Source organism: Hydractinia symbiolongicarpus, chromosome 14 (genome assembly GCF_029227915.1).
Source record: "Hydractinia symbiolongicarpus strain clone_291-10 chromosome 14, HSymV2.1, whole genome shotgun sequence".
Lineage (NCBI taxonomy): Eukaryota > Metazoa > Cnidaria > Hydrozoa > Anthoathecata > Hydractiniidae > Hydractinia > Hydractinia symbiolongicarpus.
Genome location: NC_079888.1, coordinates 5,411,031 through 5,434,901, shown reverse-complemented (window position 1 = coordinate 5,434,901; position 23,871 = coordinate 5,411,031). Strand labels below are relative to the sequence as shown.

General features: G+C 32.7%; 2 protein-coding genes across 4 annotated transcripts in view; both read right to left on the bottom strand.

Moving 5' to 3' along the window:
* The window catches only part of LOC130626167 (transmembrane protein 116-like), a 29,534-nt gene extending 16,657 nt beyond the window's left edge, over positions 1-12,877 (bottom strand). The window contains exons 1-2 of one of the 2 annotated variants that reach the window (XM_057441269.1): positions 12,812-12,877; positions 3,977-4,032 (exon numbers count right to left, since the gene is read on the bottom strand). The gene's annotated coding sequence lies outside the window, so the exon portion shown is untranslated. Of the gene's footprint in view, positions 1-3,976; positions 4,033-12,605; positions 12,765-12,811 lie in introns of those variants that run through there. The other variant, XM_057441270.1, reaches the window with a different exon arrangement.
* A 2,751-nt stretch (positions 12,878-15,628) lies between these two features.
* On the bottom strand, positions 15,629-23,482 carry LOC130625761 (uncharacterized). Of its 2 annotated transcripts, none has more exons than XM_057440863.1 (6): positions 23,164-23,482; positions 21,855-22,105; positions 21,336-21,465; positions 19,896-19,942; positions 18,265-18,580; positions 15,629-17,352 (listed from the first exon to the last, which is right to left on the bottom strand). In XM_057440863.1, exons 1-6 carry the CDS (start codon positions 23,429-23,431, stop codon positions 16,259-16,261), a joined length of 2,106 nt encoding a protein of 701 aa, XP_057296846.1. In that variant the 5' UTR covers positions 23,432-23,482; the 3' UTR covers positions 15,629-16,258. The 2 variants fall into 2 exon arrangements, with proteins under 2 accessions (XP_057296846.1, XP_057296845.1); XM_057440862.1 differs by having other exon boundaries at positions 15,632-17,352; positions 19,896-20,035.
* Between the last annotated feature and the right edge of the window lie 389 nt (positions 23,483-23,871).

The following is a 23,871-nucleotide window of genomic DNA, read 5'->3' as shown; positions in this document are numbered from 1 at the left end:
AAGAATTTATTGAATGGGTTGAAAACTCCTATATTATAAGGTAGAAATGTTACGTTACTGAAAATGTGTTGATTTCCAATAAGATGGAACTTAAATGACATGTACATACAAATTTAAGTTTTAGTAAAAGGCAGAGGAAAACTACTAAATCTTACCGTACTACAAGAAACCGCAACACTAGATTATGATAGATGAATTACTACATAAATGCAGAAGGAGAAAGAGAACAGTAAACTAGCTTTCTTTAATTTGTGATGCAATATCTTGTGAGCAATATCACAAGAACATAAACGAAATTTGAATGTTGCCTAAGCATAAAACTGTTCTAGGGAAATAATATTCTTCTAAATAAATTTAACTGCAAATATTTTTATTCCCTAAATATAATAAAAATATATATATTTTTGAAAACAGAAACAACAGTTTACAACAGTTTACAACAGTTTAAAATTTAAAATCTGTTTCTGTTTGTTAGTACTGGGAATTAATTATACATAGACTACTAGTTTTCAGGTTATTATAAGAAGATTGATAGTCAACTAAAATTTGGAAACACAAGTGTAACAGTTGCTTTTTACTATGCAAAGAGTGAAGTATGATCACTAATGAAATATTTCTTTTTCTTAAAGCACATATTCCAATTAATTTCATTTTTATTGCACACCACAGTCAGCCAAATAACAACTATAAATGAATAACCCTTGCAGGCTAAAAGATTTCGGATTCTTGTTTGCGTGTAATTTTTTCCCTATACCTAGGTCGCCAGTAGCCTGTTTTGTACAGACCTTCTACAATGTTTTTCTGTTATTTGAAATAAATAGGTATTATCCCATGGTATTATCTTGAACTTGCAACATGTTTTATGTAGTACATACAAAAAGTAATTTGTGAAAATTAATACTTTAACAATACTGCACTACACTTTACATTCATAAGAAAGAAAGAAATACATTTAAACATGACTAAAATCTTTATCAAGTTTAACCCTATTCGGTCCGGGGTTTTTCGAACATACTATGACCGGGGGGCGGATTCCGCCCCCCTCAATAACTTTTCATAACTTGGCACACTTATAGTACGTCATAAAAGGAACAAAATGGCGCCAAAAAAATTTGCTTGCGTCAGCACATTTTCTGTGACGTCAACAGAAGCTTGAAAATTGTTAAAAATGCCACTATCTGCTTAAAATATAATTACTTTTGTTCTAGAGCGAATTTTTACATTCTGTTTGAAGTTTGTGAAAGCTAAATAAAAGTTATTTAACATATCTTCCGGTTTTTACATGGATCGGATAAAGAATTGCCAAAAATTGCCCGAAAATCTGTTTTTTTCCGATTTTCGGAAAAAATCCGACAAAATCGGGAAATCGGATTAGTCACGTGTTCAAATTATTCAAAATGATTCTTCTGGATGAAACAAAGTTGTGTTGCAAGTTTCAAGTTCTAAGGATAATCCTAACAGTAGTTATTATATTTTTCCCATTATAAGGATTTCATAGAGATTTTTAGGGGTAGTTTCGAGTAATGGCCAATATCAAAGCCTCTGAAAGGTATGGGACCTAAAAAATTAGCATGCAGGTGTCTAATAGATAAATGTTGAAACTCAGTAAGTATCATAGCCATATAACAAAGCAATCAGGAGTTATTAAAAAAAAACCGTCAGGGGGGCGGAATCCGCCCCCCCCCCCCCCCCCCCCCCGGACCGAATAGGGTAAAGATATCTAAGATTTGACCAAAAAGTTGGATCCTACAAGTCAAAGGTTAGGACTACGTTCATTGGCATAAAATTAACAATAGAGACTAAATCCAAAATGCGATTCCGTGGTATTAATATTTGGACTAGCCAGGGGACCCGGAGAAATGCCGGCTTAAACAACAAGTAACTGTGTTACCTGCCGTTGAACGGCTGGAAGAGCGATTGATAAGAACAGTATACTGTGCCACACATTCAGGTGAAGCGCTTTAGTATAGTATGTCATAAATTGAGTGAGGCGCAAAACATTATGATGTTTCCGGTGTAATGTATTTTGAAAACATAGGCGCACAACATTATGGTTTTTCCAGTGTAATATATTTTTCAAAACATAACTTTTCACAACTTTAGCTGAAATAAAGACACAGTTTACAACTCGTTGATACCCTGTTATAGAAAAAACCGTTGGCCAACCTTTTTTTATTTTTCAGAGAACGTTACCGCTAAAAGTTCAAAAATAAATATTACTCTGGACTGAGGATTAGTACAGGCAAACAATGTCACATATCCATATAAACATAATATACCCTTTTTTGAAAAAAAACTTTATGCTTACTTCGGCTAAACAGAAACTCAGGAAACAGGCATTGTTAACATTGGACTAAGCCTTAGTACAGGTAAACTGTGTCATCAATGCCTTTTCGCGTAATACCCTTTTCAAGAAAACTTTATTGCAACTTCGGTTTAAATTAAGAACACTGGAAAACAGACTGTCGTTACCCTGTCCAGCTAAAAAAATCACTCAGCAATTCTATTTTGCGGAGAAGTTTTCATGACACTAACAAAAGGTGTCGCTACCTACTAACTGCATAAGAAATATTGGTTAAGAATTTTGTTGTAGCTAGCCAAAAACTGCATTTGGCTACTTTTACTCTTCAGCCAGAAGTAGCTAGAGCTAGCTAGAAGAGAGCTACAACCCTACATAAAAATAAATAATAAATAAGGCTAGCTACAGATAGCTGGCTTTAGCGGGATGCTGCCTTAAAATCTAAGTTAAAATCTGGAAATTGGTTTGTTTCAGATTTACACATGGCTAGAAAAGGTGATGATATTTTCATCTTAATATGTGAAAACATAGACACAATGAAGAGAATATCTTAAACGTTGATAGAACTGAAATTTAGACAGATAAATGATTATATCCACCCAACCAAATATTCCTCTTTCTTTTCTTCAAAAAATTTTTGATTCGCAGCTTGGTGAAAAAGCCAAGCAAACTCGGTCCCTCCAAAGAAACGACTCGTAACTTAACTCCTAGAGCTCGGTTTAATTGAAGTAAATCCGCCTCGTTAAAAACATAACTGGAAACGAAAATTTGAACAAGTATCCAGCATAGCTCCTAATATCCTATAGCTCCTAAATAATATTAAAATAACAGTCTATAACAACATTTGTGATCAAATTCGTAACGCAGTTTTCATTCTTTTCCCAATTTACGGAATATTAAGATACGCACACAGCCGGAGTAGGGCTGGGTCACGGGGTCAGGTAGGACTTTAAATGTTGTGACATTACGGCAATTGGTTAAAAAATTGGTCGAAGAAGAAGAAGAAGGAGGAAAAGAAAAAGACTGCCAGTTTTAATAAGATCTTGGATGTTATCCGAAATCTTAAATATAAAGTATGTAAGTTTAGAGATAAACAATCAACATAAAATATTCCAAGAACTGTTAAAGGCAAACTCACAGCCCAATTTTGATCACTTTTATAAATTCTTTTGCTTCCTATCTCATCCTAAGTCAACTACAAACTTTATGACTAAATAAAATAACAGTTAATCAATTAAAAAGGTATCATCACAAGAACAGTCAATTACAATATTCTCCCCATTTCTTCATCTTCAAAAATTATTAGCATATATGTCAGCCCTTAATTATAGTTGGAAGATTGTTGAAAATGCCCGTCATAAATCCTGTCCGAGATTTTATTCGTTGAAATTCAGAATTCTGTTTGAAATTTTTCTGCAAACACTTTTTTAAATAAAAATTTTGTTCATAATGCACATAAAAGTGTTGATAATGGATGAATATAAATAGTGAAAAATAATAAATAAATTAACAAGAAAGAACAGACATTATAAACACTTAATAATATAATATTTTTCAAAAATGACAAAAAATGGCTACAAAATTTTCACATAAGCCTATAATTGAAAATTTATTACTTTAGTTTATTACTTCTAAACTAAAAAGTAAAAAGAAAAAATTCTGTATGGACAAACGTACCTTGTCGTTTGCGTTAAACCCACACTTTGAACACATAAGCAGCAGATGCAAATGTACTAAAACAACAAAAACAAACAAACACTTATCACTTATGTAAACAACAGCTTACAAAAGCTTAATACACATTATTTTTAAATAATCTTGTAAAAACAAACACATAAAAAAACTTTTTAACAATAGTACAGTACGTGACATCTGGTAAATATATTTTTCACAAGATCTCGTATTGAGTTTCATAGGATGAGTTTAAGGGTGTGAGTTTTTTAGTATACACTTTATAACATATATTTTGTACTTTCTTACATATATATTGCACTCCTGATAATTTTTTAAACTGTGTTCAAGTCACACAAAACTCTTTATAAAGTAAACAGTTAAAATGTCTAAAATACCTTTTTACATTTTAAAAAAACGTGACATATCACATGTTCATATACTTCTCTATGCATTTTGTTAGAACAAAAATGCCAGTTTATTAATATATTGTACTTGAAGCTTATTAAAAACATCTCTCACAGGGTCGAATAGCCTTGTTTTTAACATAGGTTCACACAATATTTTTAACTTTCTAACTTTGCTAGCTCACGGACAATCTTAAGCGTTTGTCTCAAGAATACAAATTTATTGTGTTTGCTATATTTAGTTTAAAGATTTTTTTTCTTGTTTAGCATAACCAGGTTATGGTAGACAAACAAACAGAGAGACAGACAGGCAATGGCTTTTTTTAATACATTATGGCTGGTCAATTATTTTACCTTTAAGACACATTAGATCAATGTTTATACTAAAATTAATGAAGCTATTACATATAGCCTTTCTTTCAAAACTATTTTTAGGCTCCCAAAGTTAGAGGAATGGGTTCAGATAATGCCCCTCTTGCACCCTCTGCTTTTTCTAACAGCCCTTTTATTTTGGAGCAATTTGACATCATTGATCTTATATCAATTTTAACACTTGGCCAAAAGTACCACTTGTAACACAGTCCTCATACAACCAACCTTTTACCTCAATACACAAGATTTTTATTAAAACTAAAAATACTTCACTGACTATAACATCACCTCTGGGATGCATACATAGGAATGTCAGCCCAACCTTGCGTCAACACCACTGCACTTCTTATCAGGCTATAGCTAGATTTTCCCATAAAAGCATTTATATTTTCTAATGACTTACTAACAGCCCTATTTGTAAATTTCTAGCTAACACCCTACTGATGTACTAAATGTTCACAAACTCCACAAAGCCACTTTTCCACCACAAGTGACACTTGGCTTCAATGCTATTAATCATGACTTTAGATGTTGCTGCATTCACTCGTAACCCTTTTTCTTCTGGTCTTTTTTTCACTGATTCTGCTTTAAGAACTAAATCATTACATATTATATATAAAACGTCCTGTTCTGAATTCTACCAGCAGCGCTTTTGAAAATTAAAAAACAAAACAAAAGGGCTAAGTACAGAACCCTGATGTACACCAATGTTCATGCTATAATTCTCTTACCAAGTGAATTTTAGCTAACTAAACAAACTTTTATTTATCAATAGGTAAAAAATAAGTTTGGACATGTGCAATGGTGAATTGTCTACATGTAAGGTTACATTTAACTGGTGCTTGTAGTAGTCAGGCTAAAAACATGTGTGTAAACTCTGCAAAACATGAGAAAAATTAATTGCTTTTCCAGTCTAACAAAAAAGAATGTAATTGGACATTATTAGACATGACACTATGAAGAGTAAGTTTCAAGTGAATCTTGTTATACCTTTGTGTACAATGTAACGATACTTAAAAAACAAACAGAAACAGAGACGGAAAGTTACATCCTACTGTCACAGCCATTGTATGTTAAAAATTTTGAAGAGTAGGAAGGCAAGTATGTTTCAATTTGAAAATATATCATTTGATAAACTTTTATGATGTAAATTTTATTAACAGCTTTTTTAATTCCAAATATATAATAACCAGTAGTAACAGTTGAAGAAGAGAATGCTGAAACAATGACAAAGATGAATAAGATGTATAAGATGAAAAGATAAGATGAAGAAGATGTACACAAGATTAAAATGTAAAATAATGACAAAAACGTTGTGGACATCATGCTAATGAGAGAATAAGAGAACTTCAAATCAACAACTAAAAAAAGACAACTTGAATAAGCAAATCAATTTTATTGGTTTAAATCTGTTAAAATATAACCAGTGTTAAATTTATATTAAAAAATCACTTTTTTATTTTTTATTATTCTGATTTTTTAAATAAATATATACAATGGAAAAGGTAGAGAAACCTCCATAGAAAGTTTCATTTTAAGGATTTCTAAACTATAAATTATATAAAATTATATAGTAATAATTAAAAGAGAACATAAACATGGAAAGAAATACTGAGTACAAACAAACTTGACATAAAAAGAGGAAGTAATAAAAAACAATTGAAAAAATCAATATGACGAGCAACCTTCCTTCAGTTAAATAATTAACATAAGTAAGGAAAGTATAGTCAAAGGTTAAAAAAATGCAACATCACCCATACACAAGGTGAAGTGGGCATATTAACAGTACAACAAGACAGTTCTTGTGTCATAACTGATAAGATTCAAAAGCTGCTTGAAAAAAAAGTTAAATGAAATAAATTTAACTTGATGATATTACCTAGTAACAAATAGAAACAGAGATGCGTCAGTTACAACAAGAGAAGATAAAAAAATACATACATAATGGTTTAAAGTTAGACAAGTAATTATAGGAATAACAAACGTTTTTACACCACTGATCTTAATCAAGGTAGAAAATATTTAGGTTTATGTTTACTTGCTAGGAAATCATGTTAAGCTATAACTAAAGCATTTAGGTTATATATATATTATATTTAATCCAACAAAATGTTTATTATTGTTGAAGTATTTACTGTTAATAAGCAGAATAACTACACAATTTCTTTTTCTTTAGATTTAAAATACATTCAATTTTTATGCATTCCTTGTTTAACTAATTTCTGTATATGATGTTGAGAAAGTCCTTCACACAAATGCTTGATTCTTTGTCCATCAGGTGAAAATACAACATTTGGCTGTAAAAAAACCCTAATTATTACCACAGCCTAATTTTTGATACTTGAATTAACTATAAGTTGACTTTACTTTAAAAGATAAAGATTCTTGCATATGTAAACCTAGGTGAAATTAAACTTACACGAAAAACTTAAGCATCATACCTTCAGGTATTTTGAATAAAAACAGACAGGATATAGGCATCAGCATACTGTTTACAGCATTACTATGGTAACATTGATGTCATTGTAAATTAATACATTAGAAATTGCTTCATATTTCATGACATGTGATATTTTATTTATAAAGATGTTCTAAAAACATGTCTGAAGTCTATTTATCTGTGTAAAGCTGAAATAACCTTACTGTCTAATGTGTCTTTACCAGCTTGATTAGCTGTAGTATCTAGAATGTACAGGCTGAGTAAGATACATGCACAGGGTAACAGAAATTACCAGAGCTAGAAAAACTAAACATCTATCTTTGTGTATTTATTAAAGCTTAAAATGAAACTAATTTAACTTACTGATGCTGAGAATACAAGAAAAACTTGAAAACAATTGTGAGAGAATATAAAACAAAACTTTTTCTGTCAACACAATAGTAAGGGGTTATTTCTTTCATACCTGAGATTCAAAATGCTCCAGTGATAAAAGAAATAACACAGAACCGAATCTTGTGTGCAAAAAAAGTAGCCTCTAAATAACTTAGATGTGATAGATTACTCAGAACGTGTTATCTTAACAAATTTCTAACCTAAACGACTGATATAATTTTTTATTTTAGATGGATAATGAAACAATTGCAATAGTGGTATTATTATCTATATCAAGTGTTCTCGTAACATTGATCAACATGTTATGCATATATGTTATTTTCCACTCAAACAAGTTACTGAAGAAGCCACCAACTATTTTGATCACAAATCTGATTGGCACACACATGATACAGGGCGTATTTGTGATTCCAACATATGCCCTGAGAAAAGCAAATATTGACGCAGGACTGAGCGTGGAGAAGTTTCTATGTGACAGCTTTCGTTTCACATATATGTTAACATTCTACCTTGCAACCATAAGCGTTTTGTTACTGAGTGTGGACCGTTTACTTGCCGTGAAGTTATTAAATAGGTATGATAAAACTGTTACTCGAAAACGTGCAGCCGTTGTAACTGTTGTTGCATGGATTTACATAATTCTTCTTTGCATACTACCATTTATACCATTCAAAAGATCAACAGCCTTAGCAAAATCAAAATGCTCATACAACCATCCAGGTGAATGGACAATATTTATGTTGCTAGTGAATTCCTTAATTCCATATGTTATTGTTATAATATGTTACAAACAAGTTGAAAACAAATTGTCCAGCTTACATGAATATTTTGTTAAAACTACAATAACAGACGGTGGGGATGAAATACCAAGTGTAAAAAGAAAGAGAGAAAGAGAACAACGCAAAACCTCTTATAATACTAAAATAACAAAACTGACATTTCTGATAATATTATCATATGGCATTACCTGGGCACCATCTATCATATACTATCTTTGTCAACATATATTTCCTGGAATGTTTCATGAAGGTTACTATGGTTCAAAAACAGAGAGACGCTTATCATTTCTGATGAAGTATATTAACTTCTTTGACGCAATAGGTGCACCTGTTTTATACTGCTATTACCATGATGAATTTAAACTGGAATTTAAGCGTATAGTACTTAAAAGAAAGATCGTACATTTTACAACAATGGAATCATCCAACCATGATAATAACAATGTTGTTAATGTGTGTATGAAATAAAATTAAATTAAAAAATACATTTTTTTAATCTAAATTGTAACCTTTTTAGAAATTTGTCCTTACTTGATTATCCAATTCCTAAGTGTATTTTTAAATTATTGATCAGGCTCAGTATAAAATATTTAACATTTTTGCATGCAAAAATTAAAAGAAAAAAATTGGGTGGTAATATAAACTAGGGCACTCCAAAAAATGCATGCTGATAATGGCAGCCAATGTTGCAAAGAAGTGTAGCAGTCCTAACAACCATATGTTTATATATTGATGTTGCATTGAGGTTTTCAACAAAGTGTCAAAAAAGTTGTATACCTGTCAAAATACAGTCATATACAACTACACGCAATATAGCAATCCAGAGAGTTACTTCCTTTGTTGACTAGCAGAGTCCTGTCAATTGAGGTAAAAGGTAGGTTGTATGAGGCCTATGTAAGAAGTGTTATGTTGTACGGTTGTGAGACATAAGCAGTGAAGCAGGAAGATCTTGACCGTTTAGAAAGAAATGATATGAGAATGGTTAGGTGGATGTGTAACGCCAGTCTGAGAGACAGAAAGAGTTCAGATGAGCTAAGAAGCAGGCTAAGTCTCCGTAGAATTAAAGATGTTATCCAGATAAGAAGATTGAATTGGCTGGGGCACTTGGAAAGAATAGAGGAGGATAATTGGGTAAGAAAGTGTAGAGACTTGATAGTTCCTGGGGCAAAGCCCAGAGGCAGACCGAGAAAGACTTGGCAGGAGGTTATAAGGACAGACTTGATACAGAGGAAGTTGAGTTTAGATCTAACACAGTCTAGATCAGATTGGAAGAGGGTCATTAATAGACCCTGCCAACCCATGCTAGCATGGAAAACAGACGTTAAGCCGAGAATGATGATGATGATGATGATGATGATGATGATGATGATGATGATAACAAAGTTACTGCTGCCTAAGCGTAACTTTATTCATGTTTAAAATTGTAGAATAATTTTTAGACAGCGGTTCTCGTGAGTAGTGTTGACTACTTGTTTTGACTGCAACAAAATTTCAACTGTCCAGCGATAAGGCAGCCTTTGCAATTCAGCATTCTGATTGTCCACAAATATTTGCCGACTTCGAAATTAACATTACACTTCGGTAGATTCATAACTCAGGTGGGCAAAATTCTGATGAGGTTATAGCAATATGTTTACCGTTTATAGCTTTCCACTATGAATATGGTGTGTTGTTAAACCATACATATCTTCTCATTGCACTCTTTGTTGACCACCATATGTGAGATGTTATAACATGTTATAAAATGTAGTTGCTGTGGTTACTTTGCACCACGTGTATACGCAGAGCAATGATATAAAGAGTTGTCAACAGGTATGGTATTGCACATTGAGTTTATAAAATCTAACAAGTCATAATTAAATTCATTTGTTGAATTACATTGTTCCAAATCCAGCAGATGAGCAGTGTTGCAACTGTGATATCCCCATCACATAGACGGATAATACAGGTAAACCTGAGGGACCGAAATGCTTGGACAGATAATCAACAAGGATGCTAATGGTTGATGGGGAAGGGAAATAACTGTGCCAAAATTTATTTTAATTATACTCAATGTGGTAAAACTCACCTGGGGACTTCAAGTATACACAACAACTCGAAAAATTCTTTTAACTTGTTTATACAAAGATCGTTAAAATTGTTTATTATATACAAAGATGTTAAAATATCAAGTATTTTAAATAGCGCTTCAAAATAGGATGGAAAAAATTCAAAGAGAGTTAATTTATTCTCAAGACAAACTCGACGAAAGAAATGCAAAAATACTAAGGGTCACTGTATTTTTATCTTTGCGATAGGAATATAAGAGAATATGTTTACGCCATTTCTTTGAATCAAACACAAGGAAGAGAGAAAAATGTGAGAATAAATGAACTGGGAAAAAAATGTGTGAAGAAATCAAACGAAATAAAAAAATTGTGCTGAAGATTAATTACAGTCAAAGAGTAAAAATTTTTTGAATTGAAGAAACTTTACATGTGATCATAATAAAAAAATGACACTTCATAGAGGAACACAATGTTTTGCAATGATAAATATATGCCGACTTAAGCTAACGAACCTTAAAAATTACGTCAGCAACAACGTCAGCAAACTCTGATTGGAGATGCGAATTACAAAGGCTGTAAGAGTAATGCTGAGCCTTTATACATAATCCTCAGATGAAGAAAATAAAAAAATTACTGGTGACTATGACAGTATGTACTATTTCTATGTTGATAATTATATAGCTTTGTTTCTCCACACTTCGCACACCATTTTACGACATGATTTGAGGCCTCCTAATATCTCATTAACCAGCCCTACAATTTCGTTGCTTGCAGAAAAATCTTGTGAGTAAAATGGATCTGTCGATGGAATTTAGAAAGGTGTGTCCATGACAATTATTTTATGCGTATGATTTGGTTCTCATAGTTCAGTCGATTAGAGAAATTAGTTAAAAAGTTTGACAAGTGGAAGAAAGGACATAAAAAGAAGGGGTTTAGAGTGAATGCAGTTTAAAGCCACGATTATCTAATCTATAATTGTTTGAAGTGGAAAAGAGGTCTTGTCCCGGGAAGGGGTTGGTAGTAACTCAGATTTATTGTAACATTTGTAAGCATTGCATTGAGGAAAAAAGACTTGTAGTGGTATTAAAGGAAGATTAAGGTCTGACATTGTGTATAAGTTTTGCAAAAGTGAATTTTTGAACAAGGAAGTATTTGTTACTCATATGATATGTTGGATAGCAAAGGTGTGTTGTAAGAAGTATTATATATTTGCAATCTTGGTTCTGCTTGGAAAAAGTTCAGAGAGTTAATTCCTTTCTCATATCCAATTATAGTACCACAATTGTGGTAGTTTTTGGGGTGGGACTTATATTCTACATGCTAGATAGTTATATATGCTCTTCTTCACTGCTCACTTCTAGTTTTACATGTGGTTTTCTCTTGTCAATGACTATAGCTAGGCAAGGTTTTTATGTCAATTTTTCTCCTTATAAAGTTTGTCTGATAATAAACACAAGGATACTGTAAAAGTGTTGTTTTTTTACCGAATTATTTATTGGATATAAAAGCAAAATAAATTGTCTATAAGATAATATGAAATTAATTTTTTTTTCCAGGCAGCCATAAGTCTAAATTTATTTTTTATTGTGTAATATTCGTGAATCAGTTCAGCATTACTATAACAACAATGACAATTGGCTTTCTGAAATGAATTATTTTTCTTCTGTTTTATTTGATTTGGTTAATTTCAACAAGTTCAGTGCAGAGCAAAGTATGTATATACAAGGGTTTGGTTTACGCAATAAGATTTTGTGATTTAGTTTAGGTGGTATGACCATAAAGATGAAATTAATCAAGGCAAAAGGGAACTTGAGAAAACAATAGGGGAAGGGGGTTAAAATGGTGAATAGTTGAATGAACATTCAACGTTTTGAATGCCCCTCAGTAATATTATATATCCGTTTTGTCTGTAACAGGATAGTTAGCCAATACAGTATAAATATATGGTATCTACAGTATCTTTAGCCACATTATACAGCTAATTATATATATTGTAGAGAACTATTTTGTTTAAGTTTTCACACTTTTCTTCAATATCGATGTTCCCATAGCTATCTATCTAGTTTCATATCATGTTCTGCTTCAATAACAAATGAGAACAGGAACAAAAAACAACTGCAAAAGAAAGACAATCATTGTTCAATGTAATTGATAATAGACAGGGTAGCTATATCCCTGGATATTTGTGAGACTAACCATGTAAAATATGCACATCTCTCTCTGTGCTCTTTAGCTAACAGTGCTTTAGCACAAACTGCCAAAATACGATTGAGGAGAAGACTAGCAGACGAAATTATAGCTAGCTAGCTATACAAGTTGTAGCTAAAAAAATTTGAAGAATGCTAAAGTTAGCTCTATAACAAAAGTAATCGAACTAAGAAATAACAACAAATAAAATATACCTTGCTTGACTTTTGTACTGAAATCGCTTGATAAATGATTGTTTTTTTTTGGATAATCCACGTGACCAAAACAAAAAATAAAACAAAGTAGATAATTTTCTAACACAAGTCATGCCCCTCGTGCACGTAGTCCGCGCTCCTTTTTTCGTGTCCCTGGGGCAGAGGGGGGGGGGGAGTCTCGATAAATGCATACAAATATAAAATTATTATGCATGTAACATCTAGATGTTGAAGTGATGTCGGAAGTGATTTCACGAACTTTTTATTTACTTAAACCCGCAGCACACCTCCGATATAAATTCTAGGAAAGTGTTCGTTGCAGTATTAAAACGATCGCCATTAAAATTTTCCATTAGACGCTTCCAATCATAGGGGAAAGAAGATTTGAAACATAAAATTTATGTTCCTTATGCTTCCTTCTCCTCCCATCATCATTTATTATCATGGAATGAGGAAGTTGTTGCTTCATTTCGCTCACATGATACAAAACGAGAAGGAAAATTCCGTACCTCGTGGTTGTTTTAATCATAGTGGTTTTAATCCAATTTTGCAATTATTATAAAAAATACAGTTTTTCTTCAAGAAAATAATCAAGAGAAAGGATCGGCACTATCGGAAAAATCTAAAAAAAGAATTGACTCAATGAAACCTTGAAATTCATTCGACTGAAGAAGGCCAAGTGTTTTTATAAACGTGATAACCCATGACAACAGCATTGGTTTTATACGAAATAAGTCTAGCTATTGGAATTTCGTCACAAGAAAGAATGTCTTCTAACTTTACTTCCTACCTTCAAACATAACATCCCACACACGACCAATGGATCAAGGTATCATCCGAACCTTGAAAGCAAAAATATCGTTCACTGGCCGTGTGTAAGCTGATTACAAATTTAGAGATAAAGAGAGCCGATGCCGAAATTTTCTATTTTATCAGCAATGTACAAGAAAACCTGAAAGGATTTTTCGAACTAAAATTTCATCAACTGCTTCAGAAAATCGGGAATCGCACAGAAGGACGTTGCAAATGGCTGGATAAAAAATATGTAGAAAAAGACGCGATTCAAACTCTGAATGCTGATATCTCAGTTCTTAAAGAAAGGTTTGTTAACCAAATCGACACCCACATCTCAAGTGACGATTATGTGGATTTTGACATCGAAGTAACCACGTCGCATGGTAAACTAACAACCGCTGTAAAATTGCTGAAGTAATTGGAATCCAAAAAAATGACGAGGAGGACAAAAAAGGTGACGCCATAGCAGACGAGGATGTAATCACCAAACCAACGACTGAAGAAGTGCTGAAAGCAAATACTCGTAGCGTCCTTGTAGATCTCAGCATTTTCTCAAATTTATGGGAAGAAATAATGAAGTCACTAAAGGTCTTAAATCACAATATTTAAAAAGAATTCCTTTGTAGAAGAAAGCAAACTGCGATTTCTGATTTCTTTTTTTTAAAAAAAATTGTTATGCTAAAATATTTTGTTCTTCAGTCCTTTATTAAACTGTAAGGTAGGGATTTTATCGAAGAAAGACTTTGTTGCCATCCTACATAAAAGAGAAAAATCATGCTGAATTTCCAAACTCTCTATTGCCTGGACTGTCCTTAACTCGAATGATTTTTGATTTCCGTGGCTATTCGAGTAATACGGAGTTTGATGTAAAAAGAATTTAATATAAACCCGCAATAAATTAACTTCTTTTTTCAATAGAGTATGTTTTTGGTAAGTGGGGTGAGCTAGAAGGGATAAGTAAGTTCGGATTTTCCTTGAACTTATTTCACCTTTAGTATAATCTTGGCTAGGAGCATTGTTTAGGCGGGGCTTTTGGCGTTAATAGTGACTAATTAATAATATTACCTTGTACTGTACCTTAAAAAAATGGAAAAAAAGGTACGCAGCTATGAGAGATGAATGAATCACAGAACAGTAGAATGTCTTCATAGAATACAGGACAGCAGCATTTCAAAAATGGAGCCGCTTGTGGTAGTTTCACTAAAACTTAACCCTCTTTCTTCTTCTTCTTCTTCTCCCTTGTTACCGCGTTCAACGACCACTCTTCCAGTTGACAAATGTCTAATTTGTTTCTCATTAACTATATTGGTTCCAATTACATACCATTCTTTTAGCCATTTTATAGTTGGATAAGACAAGAACAAGATTGGCGAAAATGAATTGATTTAATAAATAAAACAGCGGAGAGATTTCTAACTGAGCGAGATAGTTGTCGTATGTGATACGTCTTATTATGATTCACGGAAGTATTTTGTACCATAATCAAGGACAAAATCGAACGAAATAAAAGCAGCTTTTTCGTTATTTTTAAACACGGACAAAAAGGGTGGAATGGTCACTACTTTGAGGCCACGAGGTTGCAAAAATTGTTACTTTTGCGCACACGTAGGCCAGGTAGCGAGCGTGTAAATTCCGCTATAGGCATTCTATAGCGCGCCGGCAGAACGAAACCTACGTCGGGACCCATGAATGTCGCGTAATTCAGAAATGGTCGCGTGAGCAACAACTAGCATCTATTATCAGTATAGGTTTTACCAAGTAACCTAGAAAACATTGATGAAAACAGTGACAGGTTCAAAATGCGCGACTCTAATATAGACACAACCATTGTGATCACGTGATGGCGGCTAAATTTTAAACTAGCCGTCGTTTCATTATATTTTGACCATGACTGCAGTGTCCACAATTCAAAGCTTAAAGTGTGGTTTTTAATGTGGAAAGGATATAGCTACATAGTTAAAATGCTCCGAAGGATGGAAATCCTTAGGAGATGCAAAAACACATAAATGATTAATTAAAATCGTCATTGTTTGTTTCCTGAAATGAAATTATCAGCGTATGGACTGTCAATAAACATTTATTAACATAAAGGAACATCAAGAATTGACCGATTTAAAATTATTTTCAACGTATAAATACAAACTATAGATACTCTCTTTTTCAGACCTCTGAATAAATACAGACTGATGAATAAATTGTAAAATATTACAAAAATTGAAATACAAAATTCTTTTTACGGAAGGAGAAAATAATTTCTGAAAGGTCTATAAAAATAAGTTGATGAAAAAACAAACACCACCATCTTCAAAATGATGAATCATTTTCAAAGAAGCAAAGCAAAAATATACTTTTTTACTTTTTAGTCGTTCAATTTTGGTTCAGTCTTTTTTCTTCTGAAAAAGAAATTGATTGTTTCTTCATAAAAATATACGAACAGAATTTGATGCGCTATGAATGACGTTTGTTTAACTAGCTACAATTCGAGGTAATCAAGTTTATATGGTATCTGTTCTCCATTTCAAGCCCAAGTAACTGTGTATCTTGCATCGTCGATAAAAATGGTAAACAACAAGTAATCTACCATCTTGCTATGGTCACATATACCACATCTAATTACGCTTGATCCGATGTAATTATATCAAGGTACGTGCGTCAGACGTCTACTTCGTCATCACCAACATGTCTGTTTACAACGACCTCAAAACTAGCAGGTCTTGGTGGCTTTGGTGGTTTTCGAGTCGGTTTTTTAATCGATTTTTCTTCTTTTATACTTTTTCGATCTATAATGTTCTCAGGCTGATCGTATTCTATCGGATTTTCAGTTTCAGCTGGTTCGTCATACTCGGGATCATTTTCGGCACAGTCTTTATCCGAAATTACATCACCCACTTCATCGTAGGGGTTTACATCTCCTGTCATAGTTAAGTACTTATCATCAACTTCGTTTTTACGGTGGAGTTTTATTTTATCGCATAATAAAGTACCAACTTCATCGTAGGGATGAACGGTCTCCTCCTCGGATACAGTTTTTAAGTTTTCTTTTTTAGATAGTTTAGGTTTAGTAGACATGACACGTCCAACTTGATCGTAAGGATTCACTGTTTTAACATCGTCTGAGCGAACCTCCAAGTTATCATTTAGTTTGGCTTTTGTGGACATCACTCTCCCAATTTCGTCATACGGATTTACTTTCGGATCATTTTCGGCACCATTCTCCGCTTTACTCCTGGTTGACATTACTCTACCAACTTTATCATAAGGATGAACTGTATTCTCTTCGTCCTTTCTATAGTCAGGGAGTTTTGTATTCCTTGTTAATAATTGACCCCCGGGAGCTGCGAATGGGCATTCCAATTTTTTTACTGACTCGTCGCGTACGACTACTTGCGAGTAATTGTTTTCGTTTTTAGTAACATTATAATATGGACTTTCGTTTTTCGGTATTCTCTGACCAACTTGGTCGTAATGTGGTTCTGGTGTTAAATACACCACTTGGTTCGCATTGTCGGGGATTTTAGGAACTAAGTATTCGTTGTTAACGTTCACGATGACCGTATCATTTGCAACGAAATCCTCGGGAATCTTGTAATCGGGTTCATCACTGCTTGATATAACGCTACCTGGTTCGTCGTACAATTCCTTTGGAAACGCCGCAAATCGTCGGTAGTCGTAGTTATCATCTGTTGTGTAACCTTCGTCTAAACTTCCGTTTGACTTCCGCTTCTTTGAAAGTTTAAAGAATTTATCTAAAAGAAAAGAACATGGTTTTACATCTTCATCAAAGCATCTGATTAGTTGATTGTAACAAAAAAGATCTGGTGCGGGAGAAAACCCAACCTCCTAGATTGCATCGCAATAAATTTTCTAAGTACATCCGTTATAACCTAAGCTACCATGCTTGTTGATAGGTGTGTCATGCTTGAACGTCAATAGTTCGAGAATGACACCGGTTTTTTAGTGACAAATAGTTTATATAAGCAAGGTCGAAATAATAATAAGCCTTTAACAATGTAAGACAACAAACAGAAGGGCGCTCCTGTGAGAATACGTTTAATTTGTCAGATGTAAATTTAGCATGGTGTGTGAACGACTAAAATTACAGCCTGGAACAAGCGTGGAAGTGTGTGGGCGATGTGTGGGCGTAAAGTTATATGCACTACATGTGAGGCCTCTGGTTTGCCACTAATACATAAGTGTCATTTCAACGGATATCATTCTACCTCGTTAAGGTGTAATTTAATTTTTGATGTTGATATTATAAAGTATTACTACACAGGCAGTCAAGGTTTTCTTGTTAAACTGTCAAAGATTATAGAAGATGTGTGAAGTGCGTACACGTGTTGTCAGAAAACTAGCGCAAACTCATATTTTAAGAGCAAAGCCTGTAGCACACGGATAACATGCCTCATCGTGCGAAAGCCGTAGAGATGTAAACGCAAAACACATAGACCAACGACATTTAAAATTTGCAAAAGTTTAATATTTTAACCTGTTAACTAACCTACATGTTTTGTTAGAAAAAAACCGTAAGCTGTCGGCACATGATTTCATAATTCAACTGCTTGCTTCCTTAGAGATATTGGCTACCTTTTAATGTTACATTATTCCAACCCTGTTTATCCAAGTAGTATATAACATCAAATTCAGCATGCACTTACCAATGCTTGCATATAACTGTCGTATTGAACTGTCCTTTTTTTTCTCCTCCGGTGGAGATCTGACATTTATCGCTGGCTCTCTCAATTTGTCCTCCTCTCCAGCGGGTAGTTTCTTACTACCATCATTTGGAACTAAAAATACTGGCGTGGTGGGTTCAAATGAAAATTGTGGTTCTGAGTTATGTCTATTAGTTTGCTGTTTAGCCTCGCGCCATCTTCGAAACATGCAGACCAACAAAACGCAAGATATTATTAGAAATATGGCTAAAACGACGGCAACGATTAACACCTCCATGCTTTTCTTCTTAGAATCCGCCTAAAGACAAAAATTAGATTAAAATGTATTTATGAGTTGGACTGTATGTAAACTGAAGAAACAACTTTGTTAATTGATGAAATATATATCTGTTCGGCCAGTTTTTACTGTTCTGTTGATATCATACTTTTTAAGAATCATCAAGCGAAAATAACATTAAAAGAAAGGAAAACAAGAGAAATTGCTCATCGAAGTAATCTTTTTCAAACAAAATGTATCTTTTAATAACATTGGAGGAATTCCTCCAGGTAAAAACAGGTCAAAATGGTTTATTTAAACAGCTCTATAATATTTGGAGAAATACTTGCTGAAAATGTTGTATTTTTAATGCAATGAATCAGAAAAAATAGAATAGAACACACGTATTAGGTAAATTTGGTATAGGGCAAAGTGCAGGACAATTTACAGAACAGTTTACAGGACATATTACAGGACATACCTGGCATTTCACGTACTTTTTTTGCAATGTTTTTGTTACCACTTTAGAAGTTTTTTTTTCTGTTTGAAATAGTCTTAGCGATGTGAAAACTCATTAGTGTCAATTTCTTTTTTAATGGTTTTTTATAACTAGCTACTATTGTCTCGACTTAAAGATTGATTGGTTGACAATTTAATGAGTGTTGGTTTGGTTTCTAATACATGCATATTTTTTTTTCATTTCAGACATGAAGTTTACGTTTACCTTAAACAAATTATTTAGAGGTGTGTCCACAATGTTTGTTTGGATAGGAAGGGAAGATGGAAAAAAGGATTATTGGCAATGCGATAAGTGACAACAAAACTTTATCCCAAAAGTTTGAAGATGTTTAAGATAGGGGTTGTAGCTACGAAAATTTTTTTTCGCGAGAATAAATAAAGCACTTTTGGTTGGTTATCATGATTTGATCCAAGCGATCATTTTATGTCTCATTTCGATTTTGTGATAGTATTCGAAGTAGTAAACGCCAGGTCGGCAGAGAGAAGACAATTTTCTTTTCAAACAAGCGTGCCATCTCAGCGATTTTTTTTATTTGTGTGGTTTTGTTGTTAAATTGCATCATTGAACAACTTTTAATTAGCAAAAAATTTGTCACATTGGCACGGTAATGTGCCGAGTCAATTTTTGTGAGCACGTAAGAAAAACAATCAAACTATCAAACAATGCAAAACAAAAAATAACAACAACAACAAAAACAAAAACAAAAAGATAAGAAGATAATAAAGTAACGAGAAACAAAAAAAAAACGAACAAACAAACAAACAAAAACATACATAAACAAAAAAAGCAAATGAGAAATAACAAAAACAAGCAAACAAACAAACAAACAAACATTACCTGTTGATCTGTAGTTACGTTTCCGTGTGATGTCGTTGGAAATACACCTGACAAAGTAAAAACATGTACAGTTTTCAGCTTCGACGTCAAAGTTGTTCTTGTTGGAGCTACGACTGTCGGATTTTTCCCGATGATAGACACTTAAGACAAAACAAAAGAAACTGGTAATCTATAGAAGAATTTCTAACTCTATGAGAAGTTTTAAAGAGCCATCTTTCTTCACGTGTATGAAGCACTGAATTGGCAGGCCATGTACATAATTCTTGTCGCGTCTACTCAGCTAAAGATATTCCCTTACCCTCTTCCTTTAATACTTCGAATTTTTGAGTAAAGATACAGTTACGTAATGTAATACGAAAGAAAAAGAGAAATTGTAACTTGAGATTTTTTTTAATACCTAAAATATTTTTTTAAATCAAAAAGAAAGTTATGGTTTTGAAGCTAATGGTCATTATTCTCGTCGCAGCTGTTAAGGCAGAAATATCAATTTTTACATTTACAAATCATCACTGATGTAACGCCCTCCTGAAGAGATGCTTGGGCGATATGAATATTTTTCTATTTTAAAACTCAATTTTTAACTATACCTAATTCACATTTAGGAAGTTTAAATCGCTAAAAATACACAGGAATCCTGATGTATAGGCGATTGTTTGTAAAGTTCCATATAATGCGCGCACATCCTGAGAGGCAAGAAAAGAAGGACCAAAAAAGGCCAAATTGACTTTTTACTCCAATTTATAGATTTTTAGGAATAAAAGTTTGAAAATGCATTGGATTTTTTTTTCTTAACTATTATCTGTGTAAGAGCAGACTTCGCAGTCTGCTGTTATAATTTTTGCCTTTACATATGCGTGCGCATGTCCATTTTTCTCGTTGCAAAATAAAAACATTATGTTACGCCGCAACTCTTCTACAACGAATATTTGATAACGTTACTGCAAATCAGTACACTTAAGTAATTTCCACTAAACTGCCTGTGGCCGCGCTTTCAGCATTGGAGATCGACACTTAACATGCTCCATCTCCACTGCACTAAAAATGGTGGCGTTTTCCAAATTTTTATTCGTTACAAGTGTTTTGAAGTTGTCTTGTCTCAACTTCCGAAGCTGTCAAAATACAGGCAATGTGGCAAAAAAAGAATCCAATACAAGAATGCCTTAATGAAAAGCGTTTCCTTGGAAGATGAAATAAAACTCTAAATTTACAAATATTTAGGACGTTGGAATTAACGTGTTGCTAATTTCATTTGAAATGTCAGCCCTCAACAACAAGAACAACAACAACAACAACAACTTTGAAATTGATATACTGAATTCTACTCGATTTTGTTTTTATGCAGATAAACAGTTGCATTATTTAACCAGCAGTAACATTCAACCTCACCTCATTGAAATTTATTTCCTGTGTTCACTGCAAACTACTGTGCAAACATCTTACCTAGAAAACTTCCAGTTACTTCAAAGACAACAAACGACTCTACTTTTTCTCCATCCATCACTGTACATGTTAATCCAATCTTTAGTAGCAAACCATTGTACATATTTGTGTTTTTAATGTTTTTCACGAACTAATACGAGAATAAAAATAGTTATGGATCAAAATTAATTCAATTCAAATGAAAAATTTTTGAAGTGGAAAACGTAGACTCAGTATTGCCCGAAATTTTATTAATTTCATGTTACGACTTTATAAACATTCTGATGATTCTCAGGAAATGGATTTTTTGGCGAAGTAGTCAGTTTAATGTAGAAAAATTGTTGCGGTTGTGCACAAAACCAATTTAAAATGTCTAGATTTTATATGTCGATCTGATAAATATTCATACATTACAGCTAAAGGTAATGTGTTGGTTTACTTTTGGTTTCGCAGATATCTTGCTGCATTAAAGACATTTTTTTTCACACACATTAAACAAAATAACAAAAACAACAATAGCCAAAAGTCCTTTATGATTACCTTAATTTTAATGTGACTGTTGACGGTATAAACTTTTAACGTAACATCTTTCTGCTGCAACCATAACCTTTGCCAGGTTTTGCCATCGAAAACTGATTTTTCCAGATCAATTTCACACGACGAAACGAGCTGACATTTATTATCAGTACAATGTTTTATATACAGTCCGTTTTGAAGTTGATAAGAGCTAGCTTTCGATATTTTTTGATATTCATCCGCGTCTGTGTTTTTAGAAATTATATAGTTTTCATCTAAAAGAGGAGAGGGTTTTGACAATTTTAATTTGATATAGAAAGGGATTTAAATAAATAAATAAATAAATAAATAAATAAATTTATTTGGAACTATACGTAAAATAATATTTGGAACATTTCTGAAAGCAGACTTTGCTTTTGAACGTTTGTGCGTCTGAAATTTGCGTATGATTTTTTTTACTTAACACTTAGAAGATTAAAAATATTTCTTTTTCTATTTCTATCCTCATAGCTAAAACGTACATTTGTGCTGTGGTGACGATAAAAGCGATCGTTTCGAGTTAAAATACGCAAAAACGTTTAAAGAAAAAAGTTTAATTTAGTCCAAAATTTGGTCGAAATAAAAAAGTTGATAGTAGGTTTGCATTAAATTTATGTTCTAACAATCATGTGTTGAGCTGCAGAGAGTTGGATAATTCATTGCGACTCATCCTTCAGTTTTTGTTAATGAAAAAGTAGCAAAAACTGATACAAAATCTCGTGACATATTATAGATCCAAACAAACCGCATGTATTGAGGAAATTTTGTAATTTTTAGAATATAAATAATTTAATATTCTAGGAAATGGAAGAAAACATATTTTTGTTATGATTATAAATAAGAAAAAGAAGGAATATAATCTTGAAAAGATAAACTATATAAAAAGATTGCTTTTGTTTGTTTGTAAAAATCCTAGACATTTTTTTAATAAAAAAAATATAAAAGGAGTGGGCCTCCATTTTATCAGCAAATTTTAAACATCTCTGACCCAGTAGAGTAACAGAAGCGATGTACATAAACCACAAAGGAAAGTACAAGAATATTGTTTAAGTTGTAATTTAAAAAATAGGAGAGTTTTCTAATTCTTGTCTCTTTTAGCGCTTCTTTTTCTTTCAACATACATGGTAGAAAATTTAATTCAGAGGGCATAGCAAAAGTATATCAAAACAAATAAAGACAAGCAAAACAAACAAACAATAATAAATAAATAAATACAATTATGCAGATAATTAACAAAAACCTTGCTCACGCAGACAACAATCAGAAAAAAAGTTAAAGAATTATATTAACTTACTAATGTTCTTTTCTGTTTCACATACTTTCCGTGATATTATGAACACTTTACCACTACTGCATCGACATTGACATTTCCCTTGCAACATAAACCCACCAATGTTTTCACATAATCTTCCTGCACAATTTCCCTCAAAATTAACTATGTCTGTCTCAGAGTTACTAATAAAACGATCAACACTTTTCACTCTATGTTCTCCTTCGTCAGCTGTCGTGATGTCAATACTTAGTAGAATGCATAACATGTACAGTAGAAGCATCCCAGACATTTTTTTATTTGTTTTTACATGTGTGCTATCTATCCTGTGCAATAATAATAATAATAAAATTATAACTTTTATTTGTTTACAGTGGTCTTTCACAAACATTTCGTGATTCCATACAAATATATGTACAACTTATGAAAAAGCTGATCTTTACAGCTTTTGGTGTTGTATGTTTTGCATATATAACTTATCACAATTTTTTTATCAAATAAAATCTATATGACATGTATGTAATAAGTAGAGTCGAAGTGTGTTTCAATAGGTCATACATATTTAACAACCACAATCGATTCTGACATTCTCAGTCTTTCATATGAAAGCATTTTGTTCGCCTTTCATCAACTTTATATTTCTGTTATAAACATCAAGACGATAGAAAAGAAGTTCATAAAGAATATCGTAGAATATATCTTTGTTTTCACCTGCTGTACAGTTTATAATAA